Below are 27,333 nucleotides of genomic sequence, written 5' to 3'. Positions count from 1 at the left end.
CTTTTTCCCCCAGAAAAATTGTTTTAATCTGTTTTCCAAACTGGTTTCACCTGGTTCTCACCATTCTGGGCCTTTGTCCTTTTTAAATAAATAAATAAATAAACAGTGACGGTCACTTTTTATTCAAGAACCAGATGTGTGGCAACAAAGGGAACTGAGATATCCAAGATTATTTCTACCATCTTTGTTGAGTTCACAAGGCTGAATTTGATATAAGTATCACATACATAATGGGAATCAAACTAATGACATAAATGATTCCTCTGTGTACCAGACATATGGTTAGAATGTTATAATTTTGCTTTGGAACGAATCCAAATTCAGTTAATGTGTGGATCTGTTTCTCTTCGAAGGCCTTTTCTGGTCTATACTGGTTGCCTGGCGTTACTGCTGCTTGTCCATAAGAGTATGTGCGTGCATGCGCACGTGTGTGTGTGTGTTTGCATTTGTACGTGTCTGCTCAAATTGATTTCAATGATGACATTTTCATGGCTTCAGTATGTCGGGGCAGAGGCGATTATCTCTTCCTCCTGGTTACTTTGGGTCAGATGATCATTGCTTCATCTCCAGAATCCTAAAGCACTTCCAGGCAGGAAGACTAGAAAGGGAGAAGGGCAAAAAGACAAGCTAGCCAAGTCTTTCCCCCTTTTAAAGTGCTTTCTTGGAAGTTTCCCATAGTGACTTCCGTTAACATCTGATGGGCCAACATTGTGTCCCATGGCTTCCTGATCTATAAGGGAGGGGAGGTCAGGAAATGTTTTTAAGCTAGGCACGTTGCCGTCTCTGCAAAAATTGGATTTGTGTGAAGAGTAAGAGTAGATGTATATGGTATGGGAAACTAGCAGTCTTTGGCCACGTAAGGCAAGGGATGAAAGAAAATTATAAGTTAGAGAGTGAAGGGACAAAGTGTCTTTACTACTTGTGTTCTCTTGTTTGCATCCTGATATACAGCAACTCAGAATGTCTCCATTTCCATCTAGGGGTACCACCGAATCTTAAAACTAAAATAGTAGGCATTTTATTCATTATAATTTGACAAACATATCACAAGATGCTGCTTTTTTTTTTTTTTAATAGCAAGAGGACTCTAGGGAGAATGAAATTGAAGACAAAGAAGTCTTTTCACAGCTCTAGAAATTTTAAATCAACTCATTTTTCAAATTCCTAACCAGTGGACTTCTCTTACTTAATTTTCTTCTGGGCAAACTAATTAGTCATTCTTTAAACAAATGTTTACCGAGTCCCTTAAATGCTGCCAGGTACAGTGCATATAGAAAATAAGACCAAAAGATTTTTGGTCCTTGAACTCACTTTCTAGAATGGGAGATAGACAATAAGCAAGTAATGAAATAAATAGGCAAGATAATTTCAGATTGCCATTAAATACAGGAAACAGATGGTCATGCTGAAGAGAATTGGGGAAGATGAAGGTAAGGCTGGCCTCTTTTCTTTATTCCCTAACTCCAGTACCTAGTATCAAGCCTGGCTGAGGGTAGGTGCTCAGTATCTATTGGCTGATGCTGGATGGATGGAGGCATGGATGGATGGAAGGGTGGCTTATTCGTTAGTCTTGGAAAATATCTCTGAGGCAGTGCTGTTCGAAATGATACCTGAAGGGTAAGGATGAGCTAACAATGCTAAGAAATGGAAAAATTCATTCCGGGCACAGTAAACAGTATTCAAGCCTTGTAGGTTATAGCAGTGAGTTCAAATTTAATTCTAAATGAAATGAGAAGCCATTGAATGGTTTTACATTGAAGATGTCATCTTACCTTCATAAAAATTATGTCAACTTGGTCATCTTACTATTATCTCCATTTTACAATGTGGAAACTGGACCTAGAAATGATAAAAATAACTTAGATTCATAGAGCTAGTAAGAGTGAAATTAGGGTTTGATTTCAAGAAATTGGACTCCAGAGTCTATCTTGACCTCAAAACAATGTTATAAAGACTCAATAAATATACTGTAATATGTACAGTAACTTGAATAACAGCACCTGTATTGTTAAATCAGGAAGAAGGAGAGAGGCTGAAAATAAGGTCTCTGACAATATAATGGATTCCATTTTTAAGCATTTTTAAAAACATTTCTTAGCCTGACTTACAAATTGAACACATAGTGTAGTCTCTCAGAGCCTCCCCTGATTGACTTTATCTTTTGAAGTCAAAATTGTGTTTTTGTAATATATTATAAATTAGATTATTCTAAGTGGTCTAGTTTATGGTTCTAATGAGCTCTTTGAATGTATGGAACTTGCAAAAAATTTTTTTTCTTTAAGTTTTGAATAACGGTAGCTTGAAAGACGAAAAACATTACAGGCTAGAGGTTCAGTTTGGCTACACTTCTAAAGCTGTGACTGTACCTTGTGTAATTTATTGATTCTGAAAAATTGAATTTGTCATCTTCTGAGGATACTATCTTGGGCATTTTTTACATACCCTGCAGCCAGAAACCATATTAGAACAGTCATTCCCCCATGACCACTTCCAAAAAAGAAGAAATGTAGCCTAACAGGAAAATCGCCCTAATACTTCCATCAATGACAATAATTCTGAATTTTCAAATGTGACTTTATGATCGTTTTTGAATCCCACAATTCTGTCTTAAATTCCTCAACAAAAGATGAGAAACTATTTTCTGTGGCAATTTCATTAAAAACTTTGGCTGTGACACAGCAATAACTGTACAAATATCTTATTTGTCAAATTACATCCTTCCCTCTATTTCTAGATAACAATTTATGTTGAAACACGTGTCTTGGTGAAATATTTAATACTTCCAGTCATGGCTGGAAGCAAATAAAATGTGTTTAATAGAAAATAATGTTTTATTGTATACTTCCTTTAGGATGCCCCCTTCCCACAAAAAACATTTCGAAGCTCAATTGAAATTGAGTTTTCAATTTAGATAAATAATCAAAAAAGCAGGAATACAGCCCACTGTATATTATTGATTCAAATTGACAAAGTTAGTGGTAAATTGATACATTAATCAACCTTCCTCTTCTGCAACCCAGAATCATGTTTTTGTTGTTGTTGTTGTTTTTAATTAATTACTTATTTTATTTTTGGCTGTGTTGGGTCTTCGTTGCTGTGCGCGGGCTTTCTCTAGGTGCGGCGAGTGGGTATTACTCTTTGTTGCGGTGCACGGGCTTCTCATTGTGGTGTCTTCTCTTGCTGTGCATCATGGGCTGTAGGCGTGTGGGCTTCAGTAGTTGTGGCTCTCGGGCTCTAGAGCGCAAGCTCAGTAGTTGTGGTGCACGGGTTGATTTGCTCCGCAGCATGTGGGATCTTCCTGGACCAGGACTCGAACCCATGTCCCTGCATTGGCAGACGGATTCTTAACCGCTGCGCCACCAGGGAAGTCCCTGTTGTTTTTTTTGGCCATACCGCACAGCTGTGGAATCTTAGTTCCCCGACCAGGCATGGAACCCAGAGCCCCGGCAGTGAGAGCACTGAGTCCTAACCTCCGGACTGCCAAGGAATTCCCCAGAATCATGGTTTTTTTAATAATTATTGTTAGGTAGCTATTTGTCTTTTTCCTCATTTTTTTTTTTTCTCACCATATTCACTTTTTAAGTTCTTCTTTCCTATGTTTTGCCTTTAATACAGGCTCTGGTACATAGTAGTTGCTTTAAAAAAAAAAAAAGAAGACGGTAAAAACAGAGTGAATTAGCTCTAGTACTTGAGGTAAGAACAAAGTAGAGAAGAACATATTAATCCTTTTTGAACTTGTGATTCTACCCACCCTCAGTTCATAAAGTACAAACAGTTTTACATCATGCTCTGATCTTCCTTTTTTTCTCCCCCCCTTCCCTTTTCCTCGCCACATCATCTTATATTCGAGTTTCTTTTTCTTCATCCCTAGGGACCCGTGTAATATGTCCCAAAAGGGAATAAATTTCCAAGGAAACCTTTTCTTTCTGCAAAAGAACATTGGTTGTGGTATAAACAAACCCATGAAATTACTTTCAATGTATCAAATGAGTCTTGGAGCCATGAAGAATTGAGGGGCTATATCAAATTTGGGGATGTGGATATACTCTACCTTAAACTTGAGCTGAGAAACTGTCTTCAGGCTTTATCATAAATTATTTCCAGCAGCATTTAGGGAGCTAAGGACAAGATGCACATGTTTTATTAAAACTTACATATTGTAGAAGTGGAACGAAAGTAGTTTTGGCAATATCAAGTTAAGTGGAAAAAGAAGAAACCCAAGGGACATATAATGGGGCTGGCATATACTGTTCACTTAGTCAATCTATCCTTTTCTCCACAACCCCCCAAAGTGAGGCTGTTTGGGGAAGAGAAGTAGCATGGAAAATGTGTGGAATTTTGTCATTTTGCTGAAGTTTTTTTGGCACTGATGAAAAACGTAGCTAAGCGTTGGATAAAATAAGGCTTTATATTTTTTACAAAAAAACATTTTTGGAAAAAAGTAACTTTCGCATTAAGAGGAAATCATATGAAAATGAATTCAGTACTTTATGTCATTTATCAGACATAAATTGAGTTTAATTTTTTAAGTCGTGTATTATTGAGATTTATTTTTTAAAGTCACGCTATTGATTTTTAAGACCATTTCTAAGAAAGATGGTTTAAGTGGAAATTTTTCTCTGATTTAGTTAGTTTTGTTGCTCTACATAACAGCTTAAAAACTAAGTAGTAACATATCTATATTTTTATAGGTCCAGAAAAGTAAGTGTTTTGGAGATCAAAGTACTTTTCCCATTTTCCAGCACACATTATTAATTTTAATGCTACAATTTAAGAAATTGTATGTTATTTATACCACATGCAATATATGAGAATGTTTGATTAAGCAAAAGAAAAAAAAACCTTAAAGTTATCCAAATGCAAGACCTCATGAATCTTGTTAAGGTTTTTGCCACAACCGAGGCTGTATCTAAATTTCATTATTTTCCCCTAGGATTTCCAAATTTTTCCTCTAAAGAAAGATCAGTCTTATAGGTTAGTCTCATGAAGTTGCTGTCATGTCATGAGGTTTGACTGAGTCTTGATAACTTTCCGGGGAAAAGAGCCTTGAATAAGGCTTTGTATAAATGGGATCTGAGTATATAGGGAAACTGAGAAATATTAGCAAGAGCCATTCTAAAGACCACAGGTGAAGAGCTAGAAATAATGAATGAAACTCTTTTTTGTATGTGTGCTTTCTGCTCAATTACCCAAATTGGCAGAAATAATACAGGCGGTAGTTTAACAAACTGTAAAATGCAGATTTATAGCTGTGTTCACTGCTGCTCAGAGATTTGGGTTTCACCTGAAGCGAGTTTGATAGAGTTAAAAAAGTATAGCCACAATGCCTTGTTTAACATTTCCTAAGAAAACTGCATTTTGTTTTGCTGTTCAGAACTTAAAAACGTTTTATTGTGGTTATTTTAGAAACATTTGCATGGATTTGAGGGGTTTCCTTGTTTAGTTTTGTTTGCTTGTTTTTTCAGGCCTGTCACTTGCATTGGGAATTCCGTTGTGTTTCCAATTAATAGATCCACCTGAAGGTACAAGCCTTGTCCATATTGAACAGACTCTCGAGTAGCTTTTTCCTCAGCTGATCTTTCCAGATGTTTATTTGCGACACTCAGCCTTTTGCTATTCTATGTGCCTCATGAAAATTAAGCCACCCCAGATCTCATGTCTCCATGTCTCTTGTCACTAAGGGGACCTAGTGATGTTAAAATTTGGATTTTCCAATTATTACACAGAAAATAAATCTGAATCTGATTCAGTAGACTCAGTAGACCTCATGGACACGTTACATGTGTTACATATTACTCTGAGAAATGATGCATGACGTTTGTTTTACTTACAAATTTGATCAAGTTTTGTAAATTGGATGTTGCCATGGTCAGGGAATGGGTTTTTCCCACTCTAGCTTAATAAAAAGTAATCACATATATGGCATTTGAATTATACTTTTCTTAAAGAATTAGAATATATTAACACCTAAATAAAATCATGTAATTATTAAAAATGATAAAAATAATAGCTAAGACTTAATGTGTACTTACTGTGTACCAGATACTATACTAAGCCTTCTTTATGTAATAACTCATTTAGAGTTAGATGCCATTATTATCTAAATGTTAGAAATACAGAAACTGAGGCACAGAAACATTAAGTAAATTGTCCAAGATTATGTATCTAGTAAGATTGAATATCATGTCAGATGTGGGATTTGAACCAACAAATCCAGCCTCTAGAACCCACATGCTTGACTACTGTGCCAGAGTTTATTAATGATTCAGAAAGTACTTCAAGATCCTGTGGTGCCTCAGGGTTGGGAATAGCAACATTTGCTATGTTTACATAGAACACTGGGCTAGATATTGTGGGTACCCAATAAATATTTGTTGAAAGGATGTACGAATGAGTGAGTGAGTGAATGCATGCAGGAATGAATAATAGGTACTACTGAGATATGCTATTAGAGAATTTGGCATAACTTAAGCTCTGACATATAATTTACTATACATTTTGAAGTAATTCCATAGCCAACATTGAAAAATATGATTATAGTATTTCCAGAGGCTTTCCCAAGAAATTAAATTTTTCTCATATTCCACAATTTTTAAAGGAGGTGGAGACTAGGAGTGGAAAATGGATTTTGGAGAAATAAGTCTATCACATTAACTACCACCATGAGTTCCATGAAGACAAATCAAATCCCATGTCTTTTTCATTTTCCTTACCAATATACTTAGTTGACCAAGACCTGATACTTGGTTTGAACTCAATAATTATTTATTGTTAAAGGTTGTACAGTAGAAAAAGTATATGATTTGTAGTCAGCAGAACTGAATTTTAATCCATCCAGTGGGCTAGTGGCTATGTTTCAAGTTCACTTCTCTTTACTCATTTCCATATTTATAAAGTAAGAATGATATGCCTCTATTCTTTGATAATGAAAAAATAAATGTATAAGAAAAACATTTAGAAAACTGTAAAAAAAAAAAAAATCCTCAGAATGTGTTCCGTGGAAAGCTGTTAATCTCTTTCGAAACAAAAGTGTTCTGTTCAAATGTGTTGAAAATATTAGTTAAATGGAGTTCCTTTGTTTAATACTTCACCAGACTTTAATAACCCTAATAAGAATTGGGAGTATCCAAGTACTAATTATATTATGCAGAATTTCACAAGCTTGTTTTACTGTATTGTCATTTCTTTATAAAATATCTAATAGGGGAACACTGCTTAAGCACAATACTGTTGTGATTGCATTATTAGTAGCATAGTACCCAAAATACAAATTAGCAATAAAAAGTACAAAAATTCCATGTAATCAAGATAGTCAAGATCTATTAAGTAAAAATAATGGAAGCTTTGTAGCTCAATAGCTGCATATAGGTTTAGGGTAGTGATTGTTATTGTGATGACAGGGACAGAAATAGAATTATGAAAACATTCTAAACCAAAGTGTGGGAACATCATTATCGTCATTAATCAGAAAAAGATACAGGACTTAACAGCAGAGAGACTGGGATTTCGAACTCCAGAATATTTGAATTTCTTTCTATTTGAAGTTTTCTCATTCCCCTGTGTTTATGAAATTTATACTGGCTGCTGGGTTGGAACGCTGAGTTAGGATCAGGGATTTATTCTCTGCCAAGTGAATGGAATTTAGGTAGTTATCACCAACTGTGAAAGGAAAAAAAAAAACCCTTGATTTCAGTCCTATGTAGTGCTTTACTGTTTTCAGGCTCTCAGTGCTTTCTAAGGAGGGTCAGTTCTAAAGAATCCTTTTTCTCGTGCTAATTTGTCTGAAGATTCAAGATGGGGAGAATAGGAGAAAGCGGGGAATGATAAAAAAAAACGAGCTCTGGGGGAGGATCCTTGAGGCATGAAAGGTTGAGACCTTTAAGCTGAAAAAGACTCATTTCCCTCCCCATGCCTCCCGCCGCCCCCCCGCCCCCCACCAGGAGTAAAGGGCAAGAGGTAGTAACAGCTATAAAAAAATAAACAAAAATGCTTTGTGACACCCTCTGAGATACCTGATGGATATTTGAGTGGCTTTTTGCAGTATTCTGTGTGGTGTAATCATGCCCGGTCTCCCCTTAGCTCTTCAATAATGTCCCCATCGCTTGATAATGCCTTGTAGAGTGGAATGGATTTAGCATGTGGGGGGATGTGATGAAGTGGTGGTAGTGAAGCTAGGTTCTGGGTGAGAACTGAGGCTGCTGATGGTATCTGGTTTACACGAAGGAGGCTGATGGAGTCTCCCAGGAAGTCTGTGTTTGATTTGGACCATAGGCCAAAGTAGTTAAGAAAATCCCTGAGGCTCCCCACATTGTCACCCAGCCCTCCAGGGTTCTTCGCTGGGGTTTGGGGCCTCAAAAGGCCCATTAGAGATGGTATTGGAAAAGATCTACCCTCCTTTATAATTAAATTTACAGATTTTCAGTTCCCTTTTCGGCGGAGCACAATATAGCCTTGACCCCCACTGATAACAAGAGGCGAAGGAAAGAAACATCAAGGATTAAGAGCAGTTCCCCTAAAGGGACTAGATGGGAGCTGCACTGGTCTACACTGTCCATCACAGATCGTCCCAGGCCAGGGGACTCCTGTCTAGTGGGCCCTGCAGGCAGGGGAGCGGGCAGTCCAGGCCCATCTTCCTACATAGAATCCTAGAGAGCGAAAACATAAGTACTAAGGAGATTATGAAAAGAGTATGCCAAGGGAAGAATCCAAAGGGAACATGCCGAGGTTAAAGAAGAGCTTTAATTTCCTTATGAATTTGAAAGTCCCAGTCTTCTCATAGTAACTGCAATTAAAAGGCAGCCCCTGCCCTTATGCATTTTATGACTCTTGAAAAACATAACCAATGTGTAAAGAGACAAAAAAATTGTACTATGACTAATACAAGGGTGCCTTTGTGGCATATCGTATATGCTTCATAAATTCTTGTTGTATTGAGTAAAACTGAGTAAGAGATCCGGGAAGGGAGAATCCCTGCTCCACGACTATTTCTCTAGAGAATATACTTTGTTTTTCTTTCTTTTTTTTTTTTTTCTGCGGTACGTGTGCTCAGCGGCCATGGCTCACGGGCCCAGGCGCTCCGCGGCATGTGGGATCTTCCCAGACCGGGGCACGAACCCATGTCCCCTGCATCGGCAGGCGGACTCTCAACCACTGCGCCACCAGGGAAGCCCTACTTTGTTATTTTTAATTAATGGAGTTAATGACTAACTTTTCTGGACAATTTCATACCGGAGGAAAGAGAGTAAATACCAAATATAGATTTAAAAGATCCAACTGTTTTAAAATTTTAGGTGAAGGATGCTCTGCTGCTCCTCAGTTGTACCACTTGTACTCCCATCTCAGGGCCTTTGCACCTCTGTGTCTTCTGTCTCGCGTGCCCATCCCCCAGATACCTGTGTGTCTGGCTCTCCCACTTTATACAGGTCTCTGATAAATGTCACTTTTTCAGAAAGGACTTCCCTGATCTACTTAAATAAAATTAGCTCTGTTCCCAGCCCCGACTCACCATTTGCCTCTCATTCTCTATCCTTTACGCTACTCTAGGCATCTTTATAGCTTTATCATCATCTGGTCTATGTTTATTTGTGTATGTTCTATCTCCTTTCATTAGAATTTTAAGAGCCAGGAGAAGAGAGATGCATCTTGGTCTGTTCACTAGTATATAGGTTATGTCTGGAAGAGTTCCTTGCATATAATAGGCACACAGTAAATATTTGCTTAATGAATAAATGATTACATAAAAAGAGGGTTTTATGTTATACTTCCATGTATGTAATATACAGAGTATATATTCATATATATATAATATATAAATTTTAGTATATATATATTTTTATGTTTTCAAAACTATAGTAATTTTCTTTTTGTAATTTATTTTTTATTGAAGTACAGTTGATTTAAAATCTATTAGTTTCAGGTGTACAGCAAAGTGATTCATATATATATTCATATATATATATGAGTATATATATTTTTTCTTTTTCAGATTCTTTTCCTGTATAGGTTATTACAAAGTATTGAGTATAGTTCCCTGTGCTATACAGTAGGTACTTGTTGTTTATCTATTTTCTATACAGTAGTGTGTGTCTGTTAACCCCTGACTCCTAATTTATCCCTCCCCCCACTTTTCCCTTTGGTAACCATAAGTTTGTTTTCTCTATCTGTGAGTCTATTTCTGTTTTGTAAATAAGTTCATTTGTATCATTTTTTTAGGTTCCACAAATAAGTGATGTAATATATTTGTCTTTCTCTGTCTGACTTACTTCACCTAGTATGATAATCTCATCCATGTCGCTGGAAAGAGCATTATTTCATTCTTTTTAATGGCTGAATAGTATTCTACTGTATATATACACCACATCTCCTTTATCCATTCATCTGTCATGGACATTTAGGTTGCTTCCATGTCTTGGCTATTGTAAATAGTGCTGCAATGAACATTGAGGTGCATGTATCTTTTTACATTATGGTTTTATCTGGATATATGCCCAGGACTAGGATTGCTGGGTCTTATATCCCAGGACTAGGATCGCTGGGTCATATGACAGCTCTATTTTAGGTTTTCTTTTTGTTTTTTGTGGTATTTTTTTGCGGTACGCAGGCCTCTCACTATTGTGACCTCTCCCGTTGCGGATTGCAGGCTCAGCAGCCATGGCTCACGGGCCCAGTGGCATGTGGGATCTTCCCGGACCGGGGCACGAACCCGTGTCCCCTGTATCAGCAGGCGTACTCTCAAGCACTGCGCCACCAGGGAAGCCCTATATTTTAGTTTTTTAAGGAACATCCATACTGTTCTCCACAGTGGCTGCACCAATTTAAATTCCTACCAACAGTGTAGGAAGGTGCCCTTTTCTCCACATCCTCTCAAGCATTTATTATTTGTAGACTTTTTGATGATGGCCATTCTGACCGGTGTGAGGTGATACCTCATTGTAGTTTTAATTTTCATTTCTCTAATGATTAGGGACGTTGAGCATCTTTTCATGTGCCTGTTGGCCATCTGTATGTCTTCTTTGGAGAAATGTCTATTTAGATCTTCTGCCCATTTTTTGATTAGGTTGTTTTCTCGATATTGAGCTGTATGATCTGTTTGTATATTTTAGAGATTAATCCCTTGTCAGTTGTATTGTTTGCAAATATTTTCTCCCATTTTGTAGGTTTTCAACAAATGAAGTAGAAGAATAGTTTACTTGAGAATAACTTTAGGATAACAGTGTGACTGTTACTCTCCATCATTACATTTTTTCATATCTAAAACCGCTCGCCTCTTTAAATACATGCGAAGTATTTTTTTTTTTTAATTTTGCATCTAGTTGTGGTTTCCTGCAGCTTACATCCCTTCAGTAACAGGTCTGGTGAGTTTTGTTTTTTTTTTCCCCAAAAAAGTCCCTAAAAAGGTATTCATGTTTGTATTAACAAACAAACAATAATAGACTATAGCACAGGGAAAAATATAAACAAGAAAAGGAACTATTTTACCTACAGAAACACACTTTCAACTCTCTGCATTTCTCATGCTAGTATTAAAAATATCTCTGCTTGGACAGAACCATTTTGTTTCCATGCTAACTTCTCCTTTGTTTCTCCTGTGAACTTTTTAAATTCGGTGTTTGGCAGAAGTTCTGTTTTCTTTGGAACTAAGTACTGTGTAACATACTGTTAGCTGAAGGCTGTGATGTAGAAATTTATTATTAAAAATAAAAGAGAGAAGAATTTATTCCATAAGGATGAAAATGACTTAGTGTCAGGGAAGTTAGGATTTTCAAAATGCTTTACATAGCAAATTGTGTTTCTCTGAAAGGAAGTATATTTTATTTCCTAGGAATAAATTTAAGCATCTTCATTTTGCCCATCCTGATTAATGGGAGTTGAGAAAGAAGGAAAGATAGACAGTTTTACGGAGAATTCCTTCTCTTTGCCGTGTGTAGGCATAACTTTGGTGACCTATATATCCTCGAACCTTCTGGTGAGATGTTTATTAACGTGTTATTACCCATAGGAGTAATCATAGTTAAATAACGAAGGAGGTATTTTTTATAGAAGGTGAGAGACAGACATTTTTTTCTTCCTGAATTAAGCCATGTACCCTTTATCAACCAGAATGTATTTGAATTTCCTATTTATTATTCATTTTTTAGTTTCAATTTCTCTTTTTCTGTTTTACATTTCAATTGATCATAAAATCAGAAGCATTCCTCCTCCAAAAAGAGTATCATATCAGGTTAATAAACTTTTTGTCTCTCTTCCCAGAATGGCCTAGGTATCACGCTGCTCTTCACTTATCTTGAAAGTGTAGTCCATTCAAGTGACTTCAACTGCAAAAAGAAAAAAATGATTCCACAAATTCTACTTCTGTTCGTTGTCCATGACCCATTTCTGTCTTTTATCTAATCCCATGACATGTCAATGGACATCTGCAACTTAACACTAATCCTACCTGTGGACTCAAAGGATGTTTCAACTTTCTCACTGATAGAACATCAACATCAGTTTGCACTTAATTCTGTAATTCATTGACTTATAATGCAAGCTCTCCTCTTTACTATTTATTATAACTGACCAAGTTTTTTCATTTGTCCTAACCGTTAGTTACGAGCGTAGGGCTAGGGAGGTATCTCTGCACTTCTGAAACATTTAGCTCTATGGTTCTGCTTTAATAGGAATAGTTACCAGCAGCCAAATGCTTCATTTTAACTTAAATAATCTGTACTATTAAATAAGTCAGGCAGTTTATCATACTATGGATAGTTTTTTTAAAAGGTTACTGAAAACATGATGCTTATTTTAGTCCTGGATCCGTGATCTGAGGACAGTGCTCTTATGACAGTAACATAAATTCTGTGTCTGTAGATAGGGTAAAAATTCAAATGCTGTCATGTACTAATATGAAGCTGATACTCACTCCCCTTTCTGTGCCAGGTATGCAATAATCATGGGAAGAAGTAGAGTCCTGACACCCTATCCAGTCCTCTCTGCCTTTCTCTGCATTTAAAAAACAAATGCGAGAAAATACGGTAACAAACCCTGTATAAGTCAACACTGAAGTAATGTTAAATTTTTGCTCAGATTTTTTCAATGAAAAGTATCAATAGATACTTTTTTAATGATAAAGCCCTTGTGTGATTTCCTCAAGTCCAAAGGGAATACAATCTTTGTTGATTTCCTTTGCCTTTCTTCTTATTGAATAGAGAACATTCCAGTATCTTATTCATTTCAGAGTTTTTTTATATTTTGGATATTTCACAGAGCATGTAGATTTATGTAACTTTTTATTACCTAGAAAAAAGTAGCAGCAGGATCATTTTAAAATACATTTTGAAATATTACCACATGCTTTGTCAACTCAGACTTTCAAATATATTATAATAATGGTATTAAATAGATAATATAAATATATAATGATACAGTGGAATAGAATCCCCTTAGCCTAAATCTCTCTCATCACTCTATTGTATACTGCAAGGAAAATAACTCTCTCTGATACGTAACACATTTGGCAAATTTACTATTTTAAAGTTTAAAATAAAAGGTTGGAGAGGGCTTCCCTGGTGGCGCAGTGGTTGAGAGTCCGCCTGCCGATGCAGGGGACATGGGTTCATGCCCCGGTCCGGGAAGATCCCACATGCCGCGGAGCGGCTGGGCCCGTGAGCCATGGCCTCTCAGCCTGCGCGTCCGGAGCCTGTGCTCCGCAACGGGAGAGGCCACAGCGGTGAGAGGCCCGCGTACCGCAAAATAAATAAATAAATAAATGAAAGGTTGGAGAGTGAAACTTTTGGAGGTTTATAAGTTCTGGTTTGTAAATTCTCTTCTGTAGTAAGTGATGACCCAAATGAGTCTACATTTTGGATGATTTTTTTCTTTGACTAAAAATTGTCTTTAAGATAGTTAATGGCAGAGGGCAGTGAATCCCGTGGTTTTCTTACCTTAGTTCTGATCTTGGAGAAATGTTATATTCTTGACTTAGTATCTGTCATCATCAGATATTCCCCCTTAAATTCATATAGGTGGATGACAATTCGTGTTTCTGATGTATTTACCTCTTTTAATTGTGATACTCATGCGTGGTAGAATTTACCAAGTTACCCTGTTCGTTTAAATTCACTAGCAAGAGGGTAATAGTCATAACAGCCTTTTATAACCTATTTTCTTGAGAACATTTAGATAAAATAGTGAGAGAGAGATAAGGTAAGCCTTCTGCTTAAAAATCATTTTTATTTATCAGTCTAGTACTCAAGTTTATTATCTCTTTAGAGTTGCCAACGCAAGCGTCTCACCTCCCTGTTATTAATGGAAGATATTCCCAAAGTCTCAATAGGACAATGGTTGAAATTGTCAAGAATTGTTTTGATATTTCTAGTGAATAATTACTTAAATATCCTTAATTTATGTTTCTGAATCAGACTGTTTCATTGGTTGATTAGTATTTAATCTTACTATAATTAACTTTAAATTAGTATTAATGAATATTTACTAGCAGATGTATTGCCAATAAATCTACAAATTTAAAAAAATTAAAGAAATATCTACTAAGCATTCAATTTTATGTGATGATTATCTGGGCTAATTTACCCAAAATTGCATGCTAGCCAAATAATTAAATCATTGTAATACTTCTAAGGCTTGCAATAATCGACTGTCTTATTAAAAATGAGTAATTTAAAATGACGTAGTTGTATTTCTCACTCATTATACCATGAGCATTTCTCATGTAATTTTTTAAAAGTCTCTGAAGGTCAATTTTTTTTTTAACATCTTTATTGGAATATAATTGCTTTACAATGGTGTGTTAGTTTCTGCTGTATAACACAGTGAATCAGCTATACGTATACATATATCCCCATATCCCCTCCCTCTTGCATCTCCCTCCCACCCTCCCTCTCCCACCCCTCTAGGTGGACACAATTTCTAATTGCTATATTATATTCTTTTCTATAGTATAATTTATTGAATAGTTACCCTTTTGTTGGATAACACAGTGATTAGCACATTATAACTACTAGATTCTTACGATTTTATTTACGGGTCAAAGTGTATGAATTTTTAGTAGTATGTAATATGTATTAAAGTTGACATACATGGTACATGTCTATATTTATAAGTGTTATATGTATATATATATCTCAATATATATATTTGCTATATGCTAGCAATATATGTGTATACTTATCTCCCTAAATCCTAACCTAATATTCTACATTATCAATTTGCTAAAAAATAGGCAACAGTAGCTTTTTGTTACTGTCTATACTGAATTTCTTTCACTTCCAGCAAAGCCAATTGTTTCCCATAAACCTCTTGACTTGATATTTATTGTGTAAATTGTCCTTATCCTTTCTTCCAGTTATCTATTAGAGTTGTGTTTATTTCAAGTTTGTAGAGTTCTTAGTGTCCTGAAGATATTACCTACCATTTACTGCAGATATTTTGCCAATTTGACATTTGTGCAGACATTTGAAGATTTCATGTAGCCTGATAAATTCATCTGTGTTTTTTTTTTAATTTGGAAAATCTTTATATATTCCAAAGTAGTTTAAGTATTTGTCTGGATTTTATTCTATTTTATATTTATAGTTTGATCTTTTAAAAATTTAACTCTTTTTATCTATATAGAAGTTATGTATATTGTAAGGTTCAGCTCCAAGTTTTTCTTTTTTCATTTGTTGAATAATTCATCAAATACCCATTGATTTTTATATTTTATTTTTTACCTTTTGTTACTACATGTACTTGAATTTATTTCAGAACTGTCCACCACATTTCATTTATTTGTATTTTGAGTCTTAAATCATTATCCTATAATTTGAGTTAAATTTTATAATACACTTCAATAACCACTAGGGCATTTTCATCTCTTCTAATATTTTGATTCTTAGAAGTTCATTCTCTCAGATAAAATTTAGGTGCTTGTGTTTTTCAATTTTTTTCTTAAAAAAATGCAAACAGCTTTTGATTGAAATTGAGTTAAACCTGTAAATTTATTTGGGTAAAAATGAACACAATAATTTTATTGAATTCACTCGTCTTAACCAGGAGCATTGTATGTTTATCAGTAAGATTTTACCATTTCCTGTGTAGGGTTATCAAACATTTCTTGATAATGTTCAAAAGTATATTACCTTTTTGTTGCTATTGTGATCAGTTTCTTTGTTTTTTGTTATAGCTGCTGAAGAGTCCCTGTTGTTGTACAGAAAAGTTAATGTATAGAAGTATGTTCTATAGTATGTCTTGTTAGCATGCTAGCTTCTTAGTGGTAAGGAGTTCTTCCATTGGTACACATGACTAGTGAGTATACTGGACAGAGAAATGGAATTTTATTCCTCTCAGTTGGTATCTTGCATTTTCTTAATGCTCTTCAAGTTAAATGTTATTTTCAAAAAATAAATATTATTCTTTGAAGCAAAGTAGCTCAGGACTATTACAACTATGGGAATAACTTGATAATGTTTTGTAGTCTCTGTTTTTATGAAAATTTACATTTTGTGACTTTGGGGGCATATTTCACATTAAATAATTTTGCTCCTTCGAACTCTCATATTTTTGTGATATTATCGAAACAATTTAAAATGATTGAAATATTTTGGCCTTCTGGTTCTTGTCATTCTTGACAGTAGGGTAAGCTACACTAGTAGATTTCTGTAGCATATTTTCTTAATAAACTAGAAGCTTAATGGTATGAAAATAAAGCTTAACGTGGTTTAACATTGATCTAGAATGTTCCTGACAACCGTAAAGCTGTACATTACAGACTCATTTTGTCACACAGTGATACTAAAATATCCTCAAAACAACTAGTAGTTGAACTATTAGCTATCAAACCAGAAGTGTATTACTTCAGGTATGTTAATTTACTCATGAGGTCAATATAATGCCCTACTATTAAAACATAGTTTTCAAAAGCCTCATTATTCTTTAAAATAAAGAGTAGAAATAGTTGCCATGTAAAATAGGTATCATTGGGCTTCCCTGGTGGCACAGTGGCTGAGAGTCCGCCTGCCGATGCAGGGGACACGGGTTCGTGCCCCGGTCCGGGAAGATCCCACATGCCGCGGAGCGGCTGGTCCCGTGAGCCATGGCCGCTGAGCCTGTGCGTCCGGAGCCTGTGCTCCGCAACGGGAGAGGCCACGGCAGTGAGAGACCCGCGTACCGCAAAAAATAAATAAATAAAAATAAAATAGGTATCATTTAACTTACTGTCATTATTATATTATCTTACAGCTCATGGGGCATTCAGAATGGGACCACAAACGAGGGCCAAGGGGATCGCAGGTAGGTTTCTTTTCTTTTCCTTTTTTGCATTTTGTTTCTTAACACTTTGAGCCATGAGTTTTCTAAAACTCATGAAATAATAATGAGAGAGAGGAAGAGACAAAAGAATCATGCCATTTGTTTTTATTTAAGTTAGCTATAATTAAAGTCAGGTTTCAGATCCCAAAGGCAGATGCCAGTATATTCCTCTGAAGAGCTTTCTGGTATCCCAGACTGGTTGTGTTTATATGAATGTAGATTTTATATTCGTCTTGTCTCTGCAGAATACAGTTTGATCAGCAACCTACTCTCTTGATTTTATTCCCTTCCTTTGAAAATTTTTCTATGTATTTTCTTCTTTTCTCTACCTTCCTGGTTTTGGTTAAATATTTTGAAATATAATGAGAGTAAACCCTGAACTAATTACAGAGTTTTGTCTCTAAATGAACTGTCTTCATCTTAGGGAAATAGAAAGATGAAAGGACCTGTTATTTTGGAAAAGAAACAAATTATAAAACTTTCTATATTACCAGACTGTTCTCATTGTCTTACTTTATGTCTTAGGCAAGGAGAAAAGCTTCCATGACGCATTTATGCTTTTTAATGACCTAATTAGACAATGTGGATTTGTTTTGCTTCCATAATTACTTTGTCTGACAAAATAAAGGCTGAGTTTTACACTAAGAAAATTGCCTCTCCTCCTAGGGTATTTTGTGAAGAAATGTAAAAATCATTTCTTAGCAGCCTGTGCTTACCTGACTGTAAACGCGCTAAATAAAAAATTAAGTGGGTGGAACATTTTAATCTTTGCTGCTCACATGTTTTATTTGCCACTAAAAAGTATGGTTAAGAGAGAGTTTGCTGTACGATACTGTATATGAAAGATCATTGTGAAATGTCAGCGTCTCCCAAGTGTTTTACCAAGCTGACATGACCTGTGCTGTCATTAAGATTGCACGGACAACAGTTTCATTTCGGTCACTAGGGAAATACAACCAAGTCAGTCAGTTGTTTTTAGGGGAGAGTTTAATAGCTGTGGTTTTATTTTTGTCCATTATCAATTTGATTAGTAGATAATATAAACCAGTCCAATAAAATTAGGATTATCCAAAAGGATTTATGCCTCATTCTCCCTCACTGTCACTTCCTTGTCTCCATTTTCTCTGGCAACTCTCCCTCTGTACACATTTATTATTTTAAATCAGAATTTTCGGCAAGATTGGCAATGAAATGATGAAATTAATGCATGGTAATTCTAGACCAATCAGAAGTAAAGATGAGCACCAGTAGGAAACTCTGTGGTTTCTGATTATTGCCACCAAAGACATTTTGACTCAGAACACACGAAGCAACTTGATGAGGGCATGTCCTTTCAAAGTAATGTAGTGTTAGTTTTTAAAATTTGTTGAAAAAATATATAATATACTCGCCATATAACCTATTTGGATATAATTTATCTTCAAGTTTGGATTGGTCACTCTGTCATTATAAATTGAATTATAAGGTCATAAAGGCCCAGCGTCGTTTATGTTAACTTTAAACGTAAAAAATCCCAGAATGAAAATTTTTAGAATTCCAGCTATTGCACGTAGCTAGAAAACTTCAGATTTCCACATACACATGAAAAATATTTTCATAAATAAAGTTTGATTATATTTAGAAGCTTGAGATGATTCTGAAAAGCAAAGGCACTAGAAAGTTCTTGCATGAACTACCGTTATCAGCATCAAGGTTTTTCGTGAACCTCTCAACTAGCAAAATAAGCATTCGAAATGGGGTATACCTTTGTCTCACCCTTGACCCTCAACTCAGATTAAAAAAAATTGTCAATGTCAAAAGCAAAAACACACACCAAAAAATAAAAACGATAACAATTACAACAGAATACTTTATTCTTTGGAAATTCCAGATAAGTCAATTAAGCACAAAAGTAGTCATCTCTTATCTAATTCTGATTCTCCACTGCGTGGTGCGGGGGGGCAGGGGGGGGGAATGGGGTGGGGAAGACAGTATATTTATGTTTTAGATGATTGATCCCTTCTTATCTTGCTACCATTTCCTTGGACAATATGTCTAAAGCCTTTCGGGCATTTGAAAGGAATTTCAGACAGACTGCATTTGAACACAGATCTCTAAATATTTTACGACTACCACAAGGCCTTACTCAAATCCCATCTCAATTTAGTTTAATTGAAGATAGGTTTTTAAGCACGTACTATGTGGATAGCACTGTGGTAGGTCTCATTGAAGAAAAACTGAGTGACAAGTTTACTGCATTGCAAGAGCTTACAAGGTATGGTTGGAAATAGAGCAGTACTTGAGTAGGTAATTTGCATATAAGGCAGAGTGGTAGATGTAAAATTAAGTATATAAACAAAGTGTGATAAGAGTTTAGGTGGGACAGAGTATTTATTTATGCCTAGTAGAACTGGGAAATTTGGTGGTATCTGAGCTGAGCCTTCAAGTTTGGGTAGTAAGGTTTCAGAAGTGAAAAGAGGGAAAGGGAAAAGCTTGAGGAAAAGTCTGAACTGGTAAAGTGTGGGGTTGTTTGGATTTCTGTGAATTTACTTTATAACTATATATATATATATATATATATAAAACTGAATCACTTTGCTGTACAGCAGAAATTAACACAACATTGTAAATCAACTATGCTTCAATAAAACAAAAGAGAAATAGGTGGCAACAGAAGTGAGGAAAATTTATTTTTATGCTAAGGTAGGATGTATGTCTTAATAACTATTAATGGCAAAGAAAGAGAATCAGTAGAGAGAAGAAAACACTGAAAATTCTCAATAGTGACCTATTTAAGGACTGAGAAAATAGTGTAATCCAGGGAAGGGAATGCAATTTCTCCCAGTGTGGTCCTTTGGGCTGGTCCCTTTGACACCTGTTTATGTGTTTTTCTCACATTCCACCAGTTCCCCCCCTAGGTTCCGCCATTCACCCTAGTTCAGAAAAACTGACCATGTTCTCAAATGAACTACTGGATAGATCCACCAAAAAGCACAAATGAAGAAGTTTTGGAAAGAAAGTTGGCACATCTATACCAGAAAAGGAGAGAAGAAGTAGGGGCAGATAGCACAAAAATGAAAGAAATACTTTGAGCCTAATGACTTCAGTTTTCTTGCTAGAGAAAGGGTACATAAACTTGGGGATATTATAGTGGAAAGCCTTGAATGGTAGAAAATATATGGAGTACATTTGTTTTAGATTTCCAAAAATGGAATTGACTTGATGTGTGAACATACCTGGTAGAAAGCAGTGGGCTATGACAGATGTTGAGTGGGTAGCCTGCAAGACAAATTTTAACGTATTTTACTTTAATGCAAAAAACACCAGTATATGTCAGGAACTGTTTTTAGCCTTCGAGGAGTCCAAAATTGAACTAAATGACTTTGGCCTTCAGGAAGGAAGTATATAGTTTTGCCTAAAGGCAGCCTTAACTCAGAGGATAAAAATGATCAGCTCATATTGAGGGCATTCGTCATTACCAGGATAGAGTTAAACTTCTCCTGGCTTTCCTCCTACATGCTTGCTAAATAAAAGATTTTCTCAAATTTGATGTCATCTCCCAGAATTATATGTGCATTATCACAGATGATAAGGTGTACCTTTCATATCAAATACTTAATAGAAAAATACATATCTTACTTCAAGTAAATTCCAACACTTAATTGCGTGTAACTCTTCAAACTCAGTAAGAATTTAATTAAAATTGATTTATTTACTCTTTACTCAATAATTCTGACATAATTTGTCAGCTCACAGCTTTCAGGCTGGTATTTTCTTCTTTTTATTTTGAAAGTATGTGGTCTCAAATAGTAGATCATCCAAATTTTGGAAGATGCTAAATGACAAATAAACTTGCAGCAGCAGGCAGAACTCTTTTCTCTGGCAGCATTTCCAGTAATACCAAACGAAGTCAGGGGATAAAATTCTCAGAAGGCAAGTATGTTTTTTGCTTTTTCTTTCCTCTAAATTCTTGAAGAAAAGTTTTTCAGTGGAAAGTTAAGAGAAACAATAGAAAATTGCTCTCCTTTGAAAGCTTAAAAGTGGTAGAAGGGCATTGAAGGAGCCAATAATTTACTTATCACTTAGCTAATGGTCTGTGAGAAAAGATTAATTTGTGAATTTGCAAACTTCCTAACACTTTACTGTGCTAGGAACCAGCAGGCCCATATTTATCAGTAGTTAGAGACTAGCCAGTTCTTTAGTATTTAGTATATTATTGATATACTAAACTATTTATCACTAGAGACTAGCAGATTCTGTAGTCATTTAGTGTGTGTGTGTGTATATTAACATATATATTAATGTATGTATACTACCGGCCAAGTTTTATCAATTACACTTAAGACCACTTATTCAAGAAACAGCTTATGTGTGATCTATGTAGTCTTCAAATAAGTTAGGTATTTTTTTAGACAATGAAATTCTGGTTTGTATGTTTCTAAGTCATTAGAGTATTGTATTACAATAAAAGAAATTAACTGAGTATTCTGGTGGGAAAAAAGGTAATAGATGGCACTAGTCTATTGGTATGCTTAAAATGAAATGAAATTGAAAATATAACACGTTAAAATTTATGGGATGTAGCAAAAGCGGTTCTAAGAGGGAGGTGTATAGAGATAAATGCCTACCTCAAGAAACAGGAAAAGTCTCAAATAGTCTAACTTTACATCTCAAAGAACAAGGAAAAGAAGAAAAAATGAAGACCCAAGTTAGCAGAAGGAAAAGATGATAAAGAATAGACAGAAATAAATGAAATAGAGACTAAAATAGCAATAGAAAAGATCAATGAAACTAAGATCTGGTTCTTTGAAAAGATAAAATTGACAAACCTTTAGCTAGGCTCACCAAGAAAAAACGAGAGAGGACTCAAATTGATAAAAGTCAGAAATGAAACAGGAGATGTTACAAACAATACCACAGAAACACAAAGGATCATAAGAGACTACTATCAATAATTATATGCCAACAAATTGGGCAACTTAGAAGAAGTGGATAAATTCCTAGAAACATACAATCTACCAAGACTGAATCATGAAGAAACAGAAAATCTGAACAGATCAATAATAAGTAAGGGGATTGAATATGTAATTAAAAACCTTCCAACAAAGAAAAGACCAGGACCAAAAGGTTTCACTGGTGAATTCTACTAAATATTAGCACTAATTACCACCAATCCTTCTCAGACTCTTCCAAAAAATGTAGAAGGTGGGAACACTTCTGAACTCATTTTATAAGGCCACCATTACCTTGATACCAAAACCAGACAAGGACACTACAAGAAAAGGAAGTTAAAAGTCAATATCCCTGATGAACATAGGTGCAACAATCCTCAACAGAATATTAGTAAACTGAATTCAACAATACATTAAAATGATCATACACCATGATCGAGTGGGATTTATTCCAGAAAAGCGAGGATGGTTCAAATCTGCAAATCAGTCAGTGTGACACACCACATTAACAAAATAAAGGATAGGAATCTTATGGTCATCTCAATAAATGCAGAAAAGAACTTGACAAAATTCAACATCCATTTATGACGAAAAATCTCAACAATATGGGTAAAGAGGGAACATGTCTTAACATACTAAAGGCCGTATATGACAAGCTCACAGTGGACATTGTACTGTGTCAGCTTTTCCTCTAAGAACAGGAACATGGCAAGGATGCCCACTCCCTCCACTTTTATTCAACATAGTACTGAAAGTTCTAGCCAGAACAATTAGGCAAAAAAAAAAAAGAAAAAAAAAGGCATCCAAATTGGAAAGTAAGAAGTAAAACTATTGGACTTCCCTGGTGGCGCAGTGGTTGAGAGTCCGCCTGCCGATGCAGGGGATATGGGTTCGTGCCCTGGTCCGGGAGGATCCCACGTGCCGTGGAGCGGCTGGGCCCGTGAGCCGTGGCCGCTGGGCCTGCGCATCCGGAGCCTGTGCTCCGCAACGGGAGAGGCCATAACAGTGAGAGGCCCGTGTACCGCAAAAAAAAAAAAAAAAAAAAAGAAGTAAAACTATCACTATTTGCAGATGACATGATATCAGTTATAGAAAGCCCTAAAGACCCCATCAAAAAACTGTTAGAACTAATAAACAAATCCATTAAATTTGCAGAATATAAAATCAGTACACAAAAATTTGTTGTGTTTTTTTACACTAATAATGAAGTGTCAGAAAAAGAAATAAAGAAAATCCCATTTACAATTGCATCAAAAAGAATAAAATACCTAAGAATACATTTAACCAAGGAGGTGAAAGAACTGAATATTAAAAATAACAAGACATTAATGAAAGAAATTGAAGAGGTCACAAAGAAATAGAAAGCTATTCTGTGCCCATGGATTGGAAGAATTAATATTGTTAAAATGTCCATAATACCCAAAAGCAATCTACAGATTCAGTGCAATCCCTATCAAAATTCCAGTGGTATTTTTCAGAGGATAGAACAAACATTCCTAAAATTTGTATGGAACTATGAGATTCCAAATAGCCAAGCAATCTTGAGAAAGAAGAATAAAGCTTGAGACATCACACTCCCTGATTTCAAACTATATTACAAAGATAAAGTAATCAAAACACTATGGTATTATCATAAAAACAGACATATAGATCAATGGAACAGAGTAGAGAGCCCAGAAATAAACCCACACGTATATTTATGACAAAGGAGCCAGGAATATACAAAGAGGACAGGACAGTCTCCTCAATAAATGGTGTTGGGAAAAATTGGACCACAGCATGCAAACACATAAAACTGGACCACTATCTTATACAATATACAAACATTACCGCAAAGTGGATTAAAGACTTGAATGTAAGACCTGAAACCATAAAACTCTAGAGGAAAAGATAAGTGGTAACCTTCTCGACACAGGTTGTGGTAATTATTTTTTTTAATCTGTCACCAAAAGCAAAAGGAACAAAAGCAAAAATAAACAAGCAGAACTATATCAAACGAAAAAGCTTCTCCACAGCAAAGGAAACCAAAAACAAAATAAAAAGGCAACCTGATGAATAGGGGAAGATATTTGCAAATCACATATCTAATAAGGGGCTAGCATCCAAAATATATAGAGAGCTTATACAACTCAATAGCAAGACAAAAACAATTTGATTTAAAAATGGGTAGAAGATCTGAATAGACATTTTTCCAAAGAAGACAGACAGATGGCCAGCAGGTACATGAAAAGATCTCAACATCATTAATCATCAGGGAAATGCAAATCAAAACCACAAAGAGTTATCTTGTCATACCTGTTAGAATGACTTATCAAAAAGACAACAAATATCAAGTGTTGGTGAGGATGTGGAAAAAGGAAACCCTTGTGCACTGTTGGTGGGAATGTAAATTAGTACAACCACTATGGAAGACAATGGTTTTCCATAAATTAAAAATAGAACCACCATATGATCCAGCAATTTCCACTTCCGGGTATTTATTCAAAGAAAATGAAAACACTAACTGAAAAAGATATATGCACTCCCATGTTCATTGCAGCATTGTTTTCAATAGCCAAGATATGGTAGCAACCTAAGTGTCCATCAGTGGATGAATGGATAAAGAAGATGTGGTATATATATACACAATGGAATATTATTCAGCCATAAAAAAGAATGAAATGTCGCCATTTGTGACAACTTAGATGGACCTTGAAGGCATTACACTAAGTGAAATAAGGAAGGCATAGAAAGACAAATACCATATGGATCTCTCTTATATGTGGAATCTAAAAAAAAATAAATAAAAAGCTCATAGATACAGAGAACAGACTGATGGCTGCAAGGGGTGGGGAGTGTGAGAAATGGGTGAACTGTTTTATTTTTCTTTAGTTTAAATAAATTGAATACAATTTTTAAATCTATATTTTAAAATATTTATTTATTTATTTATTTTGGGCTGTGTTGGGTCTTTGTTGCTGCACGTGGGCTTTCTCTCATTGCAGTGAGCGGGGGCTACTCTTGGTTGGGGTGCACGGGCTTCTCATTGCGGTGGCTTCTCTTGTTTCAGAGCATGGGCTCTAGGCACGCAGGCTTCAGTAGTTGTGGCACAGGGGCTCAGTAGTTGTGGCTCGTGGGCTGTATAGCGCAGGCTCAGTAGTTGTGGTGCACAGGCTTAGTTGCTCCGCGGCATGTGGGATCTTCCCAGACCAGTGCTCAAACCCGTGTCCCTGCATTGGGAGGCGGATTCTTAACCACTGTGCCGCCAGGGAAGTCCCGAATACAATTTAAAAAATATAATTTTCAAAATTAAAAATGATCTGTGTCCTCTTTAGTAGCATGGCTTTAATTATCTACCACATGCTAGAAGCTCCAAACTATAAAACTTCTAGAATAAGCAGCATCTATCTACATCAGTTAGCTCTTGCAGGATTATAGTAAGTCTCGAGGATGAATTTCGATTGGAAGTTATTATCAGTCAGTATCTTGTCTACTTGGGTATTCAAGAGAATGGATCTGTTAATAATAGCTACTAAAGTTCATGAACCTAAACATTTGCCTCCTAGTGCTCTAATTTGGTAACAGATCAATTCTTTCTAGGTTAAATCATTTGTTTTTGATAAAAGAGAGTGTGAGAATAATTTAAATGCCTTCCAGGCATACCTGGAATAATGCTATGTAAATTTATTAAAGTTAACTCCATGTAATACATTTTAGAAAGACTGTCATCCAGATTTCCCCATAATTTATTCCAAGGGATTAATGTGAGCAGGTTGGGAGTTCATTATTACGTCACCCAAATGCCTAATGTGTTACCGAGGATAATTCATGCCCTAGCTGAAGCTGGCTGCCCCTGTTACTTTTTCTGCAAAAAGAGTGTTTTTTAATTTGCATTTCCTTCTCCTTTTTCACTTTTCCATATATTAATCTACTAACTGTTGCCACTGGTTTAGAAATTGTTCCAATAATAATTTCATTTTTTGGCAGCCCTCCAAGGAAAGTTTTTTGTTTTGTGTTTTTATTGTTGTGTTGTGAAATTTGTTTGAATTTTGTTTATGTGGACAGGGCCACACACCAAATATTTGCCTGGGCCCTATACATGTTAGGACTGGCCTTGTCATCACATACGTTAGTGGCACGAAAGGACCTGCTTGTTTAATACTTATTGAATGACCCTCTTATCTTGAAGACTGGACATCGTTCACATGACATGTGCACTGCGTTATGCTTGTTTCTGTTAAATCAGAACTTTCTGGCACATTATATGAAATAAAACAAAGATGAGTATTTCACACCCATCTTGTCCATTAAACCTTCCTCTGGATGTTTTAAATTTTACCCTTTAGTTACCCTTCATTCTGTGAAATTGCTTTGGTCTAGTTAGAGTTTAGTATTATGTCTTTAATTTGCATTGAGAGACTTTACAAGGCACAGTCTTAGAGAGTTTGTCCTGGGATAATTTTGGAAATGTCCACAACATCCATGGTGTCAAAAGGATGCAGAGACATTTTCTTTGTTTTTGTTCAGAGAAGGGAAAATGGTGTTTCTCTTTAACTAGTAAACCCAGTAGTTTATTACTTCTTCAGCATCTCTGGTCTCTCCCCAGTAGATGCCAGTGGCAGAGTCCCTGCCCTCCAGTTGTGATAAGGAAAAATGCTTCCAGACCTTGTCAGGTGTTCCTTGGGAGGAAAATTGCTTCTGGTTGGGAACTAGTATTGAGATTATGGCATAATCTCTTCACGATGCATATCGAAGAGAATAAATAGATATTTACTGATGAGTTTCAACATGTCATATAGGAAAATGGGAAGATGCTTCTTCAAGTATATATGCTTTCAAGCTTTCAGGTTCCTTTTTTTAAATTAAAGTATCGTTGATTTACAATGGGGTGTTAATTACTGCTGTACAGCAGAGTGATTCAGTTACATATATATATACATTCTTTTTTAAATATTCTTTTCCATTATGGTTTATCATAGGATATTGAATATCCTCCTCTGTGCTAGAGAGTAGGACCTTGTTGTTTATCCGTTCTGTATACAAAAACTTACGTCTGCTAATCCCAGCCTCCCCAGGTTCCATCTTGTCTAACAAATAGCAGTTTTAAAAATCATAGTCATTTCATTGTGGAGTATTACTC

At 35.7% G+C, this 27,333-nt stretch overlaps 1 protein-coding gene across 2 annotated transcripts in view; it reads left to right on the top strand.

Moving 5' to 3' along the window:
* The window catches only part of PDE3A (phosphodiesterase 3A), a 310,516-nt gene that overhangs the window by 175,499 nt on the left and 107,684 nt on the right, over positions 1 to 27,333 (top strand). For both annotated transcript variants that reach the window (XM_027129458.1, XM_027129457.1), the window contains exon 2: positions 17,215 to 17,265. In XM_027129458.1, the coding sequence (XP_026985259.1) occupies positions 17,215 to 17,265 (51 nt within the window). The remainder of the gene's footprint in view (positions 1 to 17,214; positions 17,266 to 27,333) is intronic.

Source organism: Aethalodelphis obliquidens, unplaced genomic scaffold (genome assembly GCF_003676395.1).
Source record: "Aethalodelphis obliquidens isolate GAN/ISIS:26980383/991018 unplaced genomic scaffold, ASM367639v1 scaffold36, whole genome shotgun sequence".
In the NCBI taxonomy this organism is placed as follows: domain Eukaryota; kingdom Metazoa; phylum Chordata; class Mammalia; order Artiodactyla; family Delphinidae; genus Aethalodelphis; species Aethalodelphis obliquidens.
This window is presented reverse-complemented; position numbering and strand designations above follow the sequence as displayed.